This window comes from Ochotona princeps, chromosome 26 (assembly GCF_030435755.1).
Source record: "Ochotona princeps isolate mOchPri1 chromosome 26, mOchPri1.hap1, whole genome shotgun sequence".
In the NCBI taxonomy this organism is placed as follows: domain Eukaryota; kingdom Metazoa; phylum Chordata; class Mammalia; order Lagomorpha; family Ochotonidae; genus Ochotona; species Ochotona princeps.
The window spans coordinates 21,912,072-21,924,709 of NC_080857.1; the positions used below are offsets into that span (position 1 = coordinate 21,912,072).

Sequence of the window (12,638 nt, forward strand, 5' to 3'; positions counted from 1 at the left end):
GCAATGGACAATGCCCAATTGCTTGAGCCCCTGGCATTCATGTGGGAGACCCAGATGGAGTTTCAGACTTTTGGCTTCAACAAGATCAAGATCTGGCTGCTGCAGTCATTTGGGAACCAGCAGGTGGAAGCTATCTATCAATCTGTTTATCTATCTATCTATTATCTAATCTATCATCCATGTATCACTTTGTGCTGCCTTTCAGTGAATAAATAAATCTTTTTTTTAAAAAAGAGCCCCAACAGTAAACAATGACTTGTTCAAGAACCTCCTCTTTGTCCACTACTCTCCCACGCAGCTTGGATTAGAATTACAAAATGTGCCTGGTAAATGCCCCCAAAACTCTGTTCTCCTTTTCCTCACTGCTCTGTCCTAGAAAGCACAGATGCCCTCCTCAGTGACAGGCATTTTCTGTATGTACACCCACAGGGCTGGGCATTGCCCGAGACAACGCCCAGCACACAATGGGATGGGATAGAGGCGTGTCCCCATAAGCTCACGACTGCCAATGGCCCTCAACAGGGCTCATGATCCTCCTCTCTGTCAGCAGTCCTGTTCTCTACCCAAACCCTCCAGGTGTCAGGTTCAACACATGTGATCAAGAAGGCGTGAAATACCTGGTGAACTCCCCCTTGCATCCTCACATCACCTGGCTGTGTTCCATGAGAGGCTCTGTCGGAACTATTTACACCAGAGCACTTCAAAAAGTTCATGGGAAAATGGGATTAAAATACAGATTTTGTTGCGAAGACAAAAATTGCACTCCATGCTGGGGAGTTCATGAAAAATACATGTTATGAAAAAAAACTGTTCACGAATTTTAAATCTTCAGGGACTGGTGTCATGGCACAGCACGTTTAACCTCTGCCTGTGATGTCAGTAAACCATATGAGCACCAGTTCGAGTCCTGGCTATTCTGATCCAGCTCCCTGCTAATGCTCCTGGAAGGCAGCAGAAGATGGCCAAGTACCCATGTGGGAGATCCAGGAGAGTTCCTGGCTCCTGGCTTCAACCTCACTATGGAATGAACCAGTAATGGAAGATTTCTTTTTCCCTGTGTCTCTCCCCACTCTCTATAACTCTGCCTTTCAAATAAATAAAAGAAATATTTTTAAAAATTCAAATGTGTGGTACTAAAATAACTTCTCTTTTAATTTCATCCTTCCACAAACATTTTAAACTCTCCCAGTATATGGATGGATTCCTCCAAAGTCTGTTCCTCCATTTTGTAAGGCTCATGCAGATGTTGCCCACTAAGTTAAACCAAGTACCAGGCACCAAGTAGAATTTTAACTCCCACTAGGGGAGGAGGAGGAGGGTAGAGAGAGGTACCTGGCCCCATGACTTTTCCCTTCTGACAGGGTAATTTCCACCACGCTGTGTGGCAACCCCCTGACTTCCAGGACTCGTTCCTCCCTGCCCTCACTCTGGAGCCAGGCTGTGTTACAGAAGGGGGCTCTAGTTCCCACCAGCACTGATGTAAAAACACTGAGATTCCGTGACTGGCAGTGGCTTATCAGGATAATCCTTTGCCTGCAGTGCCAGAATGCCACATGGGCTATGGTTCAAATCCCAACTGCTTTGTTTCCTATCCAGCTCCTTGCTGATGCACCTGGGAATGCAGCAGAGGATGGCTCAGGTCCTTGGGTCCCTGCATCCACGTGGGAGACCTGGAAGAAGCTCCTGGCTTCAGATCAGTTCAGCTCTGGTCATCACAGTCATTTGGGGAGTGAATCAGTGGATAGAAAAATCTCTCCTCTCTCTCTTCCTCGCTTTTTAAGTGTCTCTCAAATAAAGATAAATAAATCTTAAAAAAAAAAAACTCTGAGATTCCAGATCTCTAATCTCTAGTAGCAGCCCAACATGGTGGTCATCTGGAGGTCCTGAGCCCCTTTTTGTGTGTCTTCTGTCACCCTCCGTGGTCATCCTGTGCCACCAGGCACCTCTGTGGGACAGGTGACAGACCCAGCCCCATTCATAATGACAGCTCCTCCCTGCAGGCTGTCTTCTCTTCACAGTCCTGGAAAAAAAGTGATTTATAGACCCCCTAAACATGATGCCAGGGGTTGGAAAGGACTGGAGAACTGCAGAGGCAAGATTTTAATTCAGTGGAGGAGAAAGAGACCTCTCATCCACTGTCTCACTCCCCAGATGCCACAATGGTTCAAATTGGACCAAGCTGGAATCAGAAGCCAGGAACTCCATTCATGTCTCCCATTTGGCGTACAGGAGCCCAAGCGCTTAGGCCATCTTCTACCGCTTTCCTAGGCGCATTAGCAAGCAGCTGCATCAGAAGTAGAGTAGCAGCACTTGAACCTGTGTTCTGACAGGAGATGCTGATGTTGTAAGCAGCAGCATCACCTGGCTGTGCCAAAATGCTAGCTACAGTGACTATGTTTCAACAATAGAGGCGAGACCAAGAGAGAGAATCAATGTGCTCAAGAGTATAGGAGAAATTAGGGACAAACCTCAGACTGGGATGCAAAGCCAATGGCTGCTGGTCCCCCATACCTGCACTGCCTGCCCAGTAGCCCCCACTTCATCTCACAGACCAGGAAGACTGCGGGGAGAGCAGCTTTCCCATGTGGAGGGGGTGCAGGGACAGCAGGGGCAGCACATCTCCCACCTGGTAGCTCTCTGTCCTTGAAGGGGTCATCTACCTCCGCGCTCTTGGCTCTGGCGTCGCTCTCACAACTGGGCATCACGTATCTGAGAAGAGAGAGATGGTGCTGAGAGGGGTTGGCAACTGAGACCCATTCAGCCACTGCTGCCTGGCAATGATCTGAGCTGTTACTGAGCCTACAGCGCCCAGGGCTGGCAGCAAAACCTCCCCTCAACAGCCGGCAGCCCCGGACAACTTCAGCAGAGATGTTCCTATTGAGACATGTTTGGCATGTCACTTTCATCACTCAAGCACAATTGTGTCACCTTAGATCTGCACCCGGGGTCTCTTTTAAAGCAGAGAGCCCCAGCTGGCGGAGCAGACATTTCTTACCAGAAAATGGGCATTCAGGGAGCTCAAATTCTTTTCCAAGGCTCCTAACCAGGAAGGAATGAATCTATGACAGAATCCTAATCCCAGATTTTTTCTATCAGATCCTCATCAGCACCACTTCTGACCTCCCTGCCATCCAACAAAGGCAACGAAGCAGGCAGGTGCCAGGACAACAAGCGCTGATCCACTTGCTTGGGGCCCGGGCTGTAGGACAGGCTCTGCATGTGCTTACCGTGTTGATGTCCCAGGCAGTGGGCGCCCCGTGTCCACTAGCACACACCAGCAGTAGCCAGTGGACTGGTGACACTGCACGGGCTTATACAGGCCCCCAGGGGCACACTCGGGGATGACAATGCCCTCACGGGGGTTCTGCCGGGCCTCTTCCAGGGCGCTCTGCCTTTCCTGGTCACAAGAATGGACTTTCTCTGCAAAAGAGCACACAGCCTGGCAGTGACTCCCACTACTGTAAGTTTCCTCTCCCGTCTTCTCTGTCTAGCACCCTATGTACATACGGCTTCATCCCACATGACTGATGGCTTGGCTGACAAATCACCAGGGAGAGGGATGGGGGGAGGGAGAGAGAGAGAGCTGTGTCTCCCACAGCTGACAGGGGAGAGGGGCCTGCCTGTGCCCACCCCCATCCACTGCCAGACTTTCAGCCTCCCTGACCAACAGGCCATGCTGCAGCTATGAACCAGCCAGGGCCTCCTTAGAGTAGCAGTTCCCCCAACCTGTCCCACCCAACCCCACCCTGGGAGCAGAGTTTCCTCCCTGTTGTCAGCTTGAATTCCACTGATGCATGCTCTACCAGCTCCAAGAGAGACAGTGCCAGTGGCCTGGCTACGCTACGAACTGAGCAGGAAGTTCCCTCCCTGGAGACAGCTTAGGCCTGGATGTGTCAAGACAGAACCATGTCTGCTGGCCTCCTGTGGATACTCCAGAGGGAAGGACCGGCTCCAGCTCTGCCACAGCTAAACCCAATAGCCACCTGCTGCATCCATCTAGTGAGAATGAGAACAGACCCACTGGGAAGATGACCACACTCAGGACCCTGGGACTACATGAGCATGGCTGAGCTGCCACACCTGACTTCCTGGAGCCAAGGCCATGCTAAGACAGTGTACGGTGGTGCTTCGTGCCAGGCATGTCCAGCCCAAGGGGCCTCACGCCTGTTCTGCTCTGTCTCTGAAAATGTGACTCCATGAATGCTACTTCATCAAATTGTCTTTCAATTCTATTTTTTCCCAAACACTTTGGAGCACCCTCACAGAAGAAAAGAGTAAACGCTTAATCTGCAGGTGTGCTCAGAGATGCGGAGTAAAGCCACTCTGTCCCCGGGAGAAGTTAGATGATGGAAAAGCCGTTCTTCCTCTCCTTGACAAACATTACCAGCAATCCTCATCATGCGGCAAGGGGGATGCCTCCTTGTGGACACAAAAATACCTCAGGGCCAGGGGACAGTATGTGCAGCACATGTACTATTAAAACACAGTTGCCATTTAGAAAATGGAAACCTATTGCTTTCACAGTGCAAACGGAAGCAGCTGGAAAGAATCCCATCAACTACAGGAAAAGGAGTTTATGAAGAACAGCAAGCATCAGAGTTGGGATTCTGCCCACCACTGCACTCTCGGTGCCCGCCAACAGATCAGCACCGAGCAGCAAGCTTAGGAAAAACAGAGCGAAATGGAGTGGCAAGAGGGACCTGAAGGAACCTGTCTGAAAGATGTTGGATTTCCACTTCAGCGCTTGGCCAGCATGGTGCCATGGCAACATCAACTGGCTTAGACAAGAGTGTCTCAATAGCTCCTACGGCCCCCAATTTGGGAACCTATCTCGTATATCACTCCATGAAAGAGGTGACAGGAGAGCAAAGCAAAGGAAAACTTCTCACTGGTACCACGTTCAGCTAACAACCTCTGACAGAGGCTTTAAATTAAATCTCTCCAGGCCGACCTCTACAAGTCGTAAATCAGGCTGAGAGCCAGACACAGAGAGCCAGTTTCCCCAGCACACAGACCATGGTAGACCCAACTTCCCACACCCTAGGGGCTCCTGAAACCCACAGAAATGTGCACTGGGGTTGTCCATGAGGTGCACGTCTGTGGTCTTGGCTTTCATGATGCGTTTCTGGAAGGCCTTGAAGACTATTCTGAAATGTTTACAGTCAGCTTCTGGAAAGTTCTAGAGAACATGGAAACCATAAAAATGATGAAGTTCCCTAAGTGAACAAATACAGGTTAGCACAGAGTTAGAGAGAAGGCTGAATGCAAGCATAAGAATTCAGTATTTATTCTCTTTGTCCTCTATGAAACCCCATAAGAATGAGAGATGGTTCATCACAACCTTTGTGAAACACACTGTTGGTTTTCCAACAACATCTCCCTTGAAATTATGTTTATACTAGTAACAACACAAGCAGATATGTCAAATGTGCTCAGTGGAGACCTAAGGTCTATGCTTGGCCTTGTCCCTTTGCCTATCCAAGGTAAACAAGGAAGCTTAACTTAGGAGAGACATAAAATTTCCCCAAGTGCATGCAGCTGGGAGAGAAGGAGGCTAAGGATTTTAGTCAAGGGTTCCCGATGGCCAAGGCCAGCTTGCTAAGCCCTAGACAGCATCACCGTCAACTATCCATGGATGAGAAATGCATCTACCTGCAGAGTGGGCTCTTTCTGGGTTCTGTGTCTTACAGATCACCTGAATTTGCTGGGCTCAAAATGCAGGGTGTTTGGTACAGCCCGGCTGCCGCTGGGCAGATGACATCCTGTGGCAGCACCCTGTCGCTTCTGTGCCTCCCAGTTTTGCTTCAGAACTAGAAAACCCAAATCCAATGTATAACTCCCCCAGCACAAGAGAACTGTCAAGCGAGTAACAGTGAGTGACACCTCGTTGAGTGTTTACCATGGAAACAAACACCTGCATGAACTGACTTTAAGCTCATCAGAAGCCAGTAAGAGAAATGTTGCTGTGATCTTCATTGAACAGAGAACACAGAGAAAGATCGGCTAACTCCATCTGAGTCAGACAGTCATGAAGGGGCAGAGTTGGGACTGGAGCCCAGCTCTGTTCTTCCCCTCTGCAAATCTGAATATCTTCTAGCCTTCATTTCCCTTTACTACTATGGTAGATCATGAGCCTGGGTCTGCACCTGACATTAGGCCCTTGGGTAGACCCTGTTCCTTGTCGATTCTGACTTGTTTTGGCCGGCGATGGAATGGATGAGTAACAATGGGACTAGACCAGGGTCTGCAGAGTCCTGCATCCACTTGGCACTTTCTAGGGAGCCATGAACACAAATGAGTGTAACCTAAAGAAGCAAAGCCCCCGACAGGAAGAGGGCAGCAGCTCTGCCCACATCCACAGTGGCTGTAGGCGTGTGCGTGCAGATCATCTTAGACAGTCCAGCTCACAGATACTCTCCCTGGAAGCATTCAGGAGCGAATTCAGGTAAAGCAAGTCCAAGTCTCCCAGTAAACCCACAGCCATGTTAAAAAGGAAGGACAGCCAGGAAGCTGTGAGGTGCATTGCCACACAGCAACAGCTAACTGCAACGTCTAGACTTGCTCAGCTCTCCGTCAGTCTCCCCTTGAGTGTTCCCATAGCCTCCGCAAAGCCTTTCAATCGATCAACCAGCCAATGATTCCTGCAGCGCTTCTCCTAAATCAATTATTCATGCAAAACTCATCAGTGAGCCTCAAGGGGCAAAAGCTCATCTGACTCAGAAGCGGGCTTGTCCTTGGAACTGCTGTCACCTTCTGCCTTGCTCAATCACTTCCCAGATGAATCTTCAAAGTCACATGTATCAGTTTTCCCAGGTGCCAAGAAGTCATCTTCCGGGAGACAAGAGCACAGTTGTATTTCAAGGGTCTCTCCAGATGTGGACACCCACTAATTCCAATGCGCTCACTCTCGCCCTAGGAAAGTCCAAGGACATAAGCCAAGAGGAGAATCGGCCAAGGCCATCTGCACACACTCAAAAGTCACAATCAACAGCAGGAAAGAGGAACAACCAGGGCTGCCAAGGCTGGGGCTCGAGCATGTGGAGCCACACACACACTTACACACCTACCCCTGGGATGGTGCTGAGAGAGACTGAGAAAGCCAGGTTATCCCCGTGCACCAATGAGTAGTTTAAGCTTCACCCACAGAGCTCTGGGAGTGTCAGAGAAAAAAACACAATAGAAAAGCATCCCCAGTAAGAAATGCAAGAAAATGCCACTAGACAACATACAGTCTCTAGGTCATCCAACTATGCCTGACACCAGGCAAAGGAGACCTGGGGTGGAACAGCAATGGCAGAAGGCAGAGGAAGCACAAGGGTGAGCCACATGGACAGGAACCCTGCCTGCATGCCCAGGGCCTAGGTCCTCACACAGTACACTGAGACAGGCTAGCATGAACAGCCATCTACATGACTGGCCTGGGCCTCTCCATTCTACCTGGTAATTAAGAGCAAAGTGGATGTGGAAAACCTAATCCCCAGCTAATCCCCAATTGTGGCTTTAGCCCAGAGTTTATCCTTCTGTCCTGGGAATCGTTCCTTCTTCATCATCTTTTTCTTCCTCTACCATTTTTTTTCCCTAAGCAAAAACAGCCAACAAACATAAACACGATAAGATTTGAGTTTCAGCTCCTTGTGTTGTTCTTTCTTTCTGGTGTCTGGTCAAGGAACTGTTGAGGGAAAGAACAGAAAAGCTGCAGTCTGGCTCGGGCACTGGGCACAGGAGTTCAGACACCCCTTTGGATTCCCACACACCATATCAGAGTGCCTGAGTTCAAGTCCAGGCTCAATTTCTCAATCCAGTTTCCTGCTAATGCGCACATTGAAAGGCTCAAGTGCTTGGGTTCCTGCCTCCCGTAAGGTCATTGGTGAGCCCAGGCTTTGTTTCTGCTGTTGTGGGCATTTGGGGACTGAACCAGCAGATGAAAGATCTCTAACTCTCTCTGTTTCCCTCTCTCTTTCTCTCTTAAAAACATGAAAATAAATAACAAAAACAGAGGAAAGTTGAGGTCTGGTAGCCTAGCATGCAAACACCTCAAAAATGCTGTCAGTGTTTATACTGGGCCAGCCAAGGCGTGAAATTTTTGGAGGAAAAAGATGGGAACTTCACAATGTTGGAGGCAGGAGTTGAGAGGAGTGGAGAGAAAAAACCATGGTTGGAGAAGGTTTGTATCACCCAAAGTACCAACAGAAAACATGTTCAAGGCTACTCCGAAGCATTCGCAGAGAAAGGCAACTAAAAGATAAGGTGCATCTTTCATGAACTTGCCCATTTCCGTATTTGACATGAAAGGAGACAGATGAAGGCAAAGAAACAGAAAGAAAGCTCCCACCTGGTGGCTCACATGCCCCAGAGGCCCCCAACAATCAGTTCTGTACCAGGGCTAGAATGACCTCAAAGTCAGGAGCCAACCACACCATCCAGGTCTCCTACAGGAGTGTCAGAATCCAGTTCCTGGAACCGTTACCTGCTGCCTTTTATGCTCTGCATTAGCAAGAAGCTGAAGGCAGGAGCTACAGCTGGGAGTCATACCCAGGCATCTTAAATGCTAAGCTGAATGCCTGTGCCTGCCACAAGTTTTTAGAAAACCTCCCTCTGTGTGTGTATGTGTGTGTGTTTATACAAGAGACTCCCTCTTAGCCAATTTTCAGCAATATCTTATCCGTGGTCAACTATGGTTTGAAAATATTAAATGGAAGATTCTAGGAATGAACACTTTAAAAATTTTAAATTGTTGTTCTGAGTGGGGTGATAAAGTCTCATGCCATCTCTCTTGGGACATGAACCATGGTTCTTTATCCCACATGTCCATATTCCACCCTGCCTCATCCCACATCCCATGGCAATAGAGACTGCATTCACATAGCTTTTTTTTGTTTTTACCATATACTGCTATAATTGTTCTATTTTAGTGGTAATTACGGTTGTTATTCTCCTATGGCACCCAATTTGTAAACTGAACTATTCATGCAGGTGGATGTGTAGGAGAAAGTGTAATGTACACAGAGCGTGGTTCTAGCCACAGTTCCAGGCACCCACTAGGATCTTGGAGTGTAGTCCCTATAGATACAGATGGGCTTCTGTGTGGAAGTGCATGAACACACCCGCACAGAGAAAGATAGAGACATCTTATGGAAGGAGCTGATGTCACTGTGGACACTATCAAGCCTGAAATATATAGGACAAGTCAGGAGGCTGGAAATTCAAGTGAAAGTGATGGAACAGCCTTGTGTCCAAAATCAACAGGGCAGGACAGCAGGCTGGAAACTCAGGCAGGAATTGCATGTGGAATTTAGAGATAAAATCCCTGTCTTTGCTCTGAATCCCTTCAACTGTTTAGAGGAGGCCCATTCATATTACAGAACACAATGTATATCAAGTTTGCTCAGCTTGCACTGTATGTACATGTTGAAATCTTGTACTGTGCTCCATAAAAACATGCAAATATCACATGTTAATCAAAAATTTTAACTAAATCACTTCTTTAAAAACCTTTAAGTCAAAAAATCATAAATGTTTAGCATTTCCACAACCAACTGCACAACAATATCTAGATTTGTGTTTGACCATTAAAATGGACACAGTAACCAAGCCAAGTTCAGACCTAAAATGGCTCACAAGACAAATGAGTGCAAGACAAAAGGCCAATGTCTCAGAGCACCATACGCAGAAAAACTGAGGAGAGTCACGGGCCATAAAATGGACTGGGTGGACGCCCAGATGAATGATGCAATCATCCCAGAAAAAGAGGCTGTCCTCCTCAAGGGAGCTCTGTGGGCATTTAGGGCGGCTTGGGTACCCCAGACAAGAAAGCTGCTCACAGTACAGAAAACAGAGTGGGAAGCTGACAAGGCAGTGTCCTGAGGGAGTGAGGCCCAAAGCAGGAATTAGAGTCACAAAGGTGACTGGGACTCAGCAGGAGGAAAGTAAGATCCAGGGCTTCAGTGGACTTGGCTTCTCAGCTTGGCTGTTTCTGTGTGTGCTCTCTGCAGTGGGGCCACATCAGACAACAGAAAGATCAAAAACATTCCATGCAAACACCACAGGTAGGAAGAACCAGCCATGAGCTGGTAACCAACCTTTATGCAAAATATTCCTCCTTCCCCAAGGGTTTCCTTAACAACCCCCACCCTGGAGTGAGGCCAAGGAGTACTGCAGCCCCTGCTGAGTGTTGATGCCTCAATCTGCCCTGAAACCCTTCCCCTTGGCCTTGAGTTCACCAGGATGTATGCTCCATAGCCAGGAATCTGTCCACGTCTCCCACCCCTTTGCCACACCCACTCTGGCACCCAGCTGCCAACTCATGAGAGAACCAAGGAATCTTAGGTATCCAGGATTCATTAAGAGTATTTAGTCCAAGCGCTCCATTATGGTACCATGCCCAGAATTCTCTTTTAATCTGATGCTTTGGAGATGGGGTTGCCCACTGCAAAATAGGTCTCACACAGTGAGGATGAGTCCATAGGGGCTGAGAAAAGAATATCTCTCCCCTTGACACATCCTGGGAAATGCTCCACTTAATCCTCAGTTCATCAAGCCTTCAATTTTCTCAGGGAAACAAAATCAATTAAAAGGTTACCCAGCCTGAAAAGTGAGAGGTACTGGATTATGTTTCATGGCCAAAGGAACCATTCTTTTGGGCCAAGAACTTTAGGGAATCCCTAGGGTCCTGTTTACTACAGTAACCCTGAAACCTCTTCAAATGCTTCCTACCAATGTAGCGTCTCATCAAAAATGAATGAAATGCTCAAATATGACTCCAAAGACCACAGTGCATGTCAAAAAGGCCTTCTACATCCCAACATGAAACTCCAGGGGCACAAGACATTGTGCAACTTCTGCTCAGAATTCTTTTGGCTCACATATGCACCTGCCAAGGGGGTGCTTTCTGGGTCTTTCAGAATTGCTGGGTGGCTGCAAAATTAGTGGAAGAAAAGAGCTGCAGAAAGCAATGGATGGACAGGCAGGGCCAGGTTTCAGATAGCAGAGCTTGCTGCTGGGGGAAGGGCAAGCACCGGGACTGGAGATGTGGCGCTTGGATCTGGAGCAAGTCGTCTTCAAGTGATTTATGGGAACTCACTGAGCAGGCCCTTTCTGTGTGTTTAGCCACATGGGGTTTTTAGCACCTAGGGTTCCAAGCCAACTATGTGAATCGGTTATTTTTCTTACTTTGTGGACTTGGCGCTTTTGCACAGGAGGGGCTAAGTGGCCCCCGAGGATCATTTTTCCAAGCCCCATTTGCACAGAGAGTTCCATCATGCACATTGCTGAGCCCCACTTGGCCACAGTCAGCTCCTGAGGCTCGATGCCCACATGATTCAAAGTCATCCAAAAACCCCTCTGAAAGAGGAGAGTCCATACACAGAACCTTGGCTGGGGCCTTTCTTGGGAACAGGGTCGCTCAACAAGCCCAACAAAGAAAGGTCCAGAGCAGAGGTCCTGCTAGAATTGGCAAAGCCAAAGTCGCTGGCAAACAGATCAGCTCAGGTGTGTGTTCAGTTGTCGTGGGGCGGGTAGAACAGAAGCAGATTTTGTGCAAATTCTAAAATAATTTTTTCCTGTCAGAATGAGTTTTCTCATCTTTGTTAAGCTAAAATGCTTCTTCTCCTCCATCAGAAAAGGAAGCAATAAAGAACAACCTCAGTACCCACTCGTCACCTACAAGGGGACCTTGGCAGACTCCCTGGGGAGGCATTCCTTCCGACTGACCAATTGGCCAAGAAAACAGTTGCCTGCAGCCCCAGTCCAGATTTTAAAAATAAGAAAAAAAAAAGGCTAGCATAAAAGCTGAGCAGGATGGCTGCTTCCTAGTGCCAGCTGCCATTGAGGGCAGTCAGAGAGATGTTCCTGGAAGTGGGACAGATATGGGGCTAACCAGGCTTGCTTGGCTAGGCTGAAGTGACAGAAGGCGCTTATCATACTCCACAGATCAGCCACATTGGATGCTTCGGCCACCATTTCACAGAGGTCAACAACCTTAGAACAGAGGCAGTGCAACACAGCAAGCAAGAGCACAAGCTGAGTGTGGCGTTGTGCTATATCAGATTAAGCTGCTGCCTGCAACAAGGACATCTCATATGCACCAGTTCAAGTCTCAGATGCTCCAGCTTCAATCCAGCGACCTAATGTACCTAGGAAAATGGAGGAAGATGGCCCAAGTTCTTGGCTCTTTGCACGCATGTGGAGACCAGAATGAAGCTTTCGGCTCCTGGCTTCAGCCTTGCCCAGCCAAGGTGGATGGAAGATCTCGTTCTCTCTCTCCATCTCTCTGCCTCTGTCTCTCTCCCTCTCTTTCTGTCTGCATCTCTGTTTGTCTCTCCTTCTCTATCTGTAACTCTGCCTTTCAAATAAATAAATCTTTAAAAAAAAAGATTAGCTTGGAGTCATTGTTCCAGGCTTTGTAATTATTGATCCCCTGTTAGCTCCATGAATTTTGGACAATTTTTTAAGTTGCTGAAATCCCAGATTCCTTCCTTGCAAAACTAGAATAATCCTAGCACATGCTTTAAGGAGTCATTGTGAAGATTCAATGAAACAATACAGGGGTACTTTTCAAAGTTCATGGGAAATGAAAGTGAAAGACAAATTTAAGGGCAAGTAATTCAGTGTAGCGGGTTACGATGCCAATTGGCATGCTT

General features: G+C 48.1%; 1 protein-coding gene across 4 annotated transcripts in view; it reads right to left on the bottom strand.

The window, feature by feature from the left end:
- SMOC1 (SPARC related modular calcium binding 1) overlaps window positions 1-12,638 on the bottom strand; it is a 145,814-nt gene that overhangs the window by 15,298 nt on the left and 117,878 nt on the right. For all 4 annotated transcript variants that reach the window (XM_058655506.1, XM_058655507.1, XM_058655505.1 and 1 more), the window contains exons 8-9: window positions 3,228-3,420; window positions 2,627-2,709 (exon numbers count right to left, since the gene is read on the bottom strand). In XM_058655506.1, the coding sequence (XP_058511489.1) occupies window positions 2,627-2,709; window positions 3,228-3,420 (276 nt within the window). The remainder of the gene's footprint in view (window positions 1-2,626; window positions 2,710-3,227; window positions 3,421-12,638) is intronic.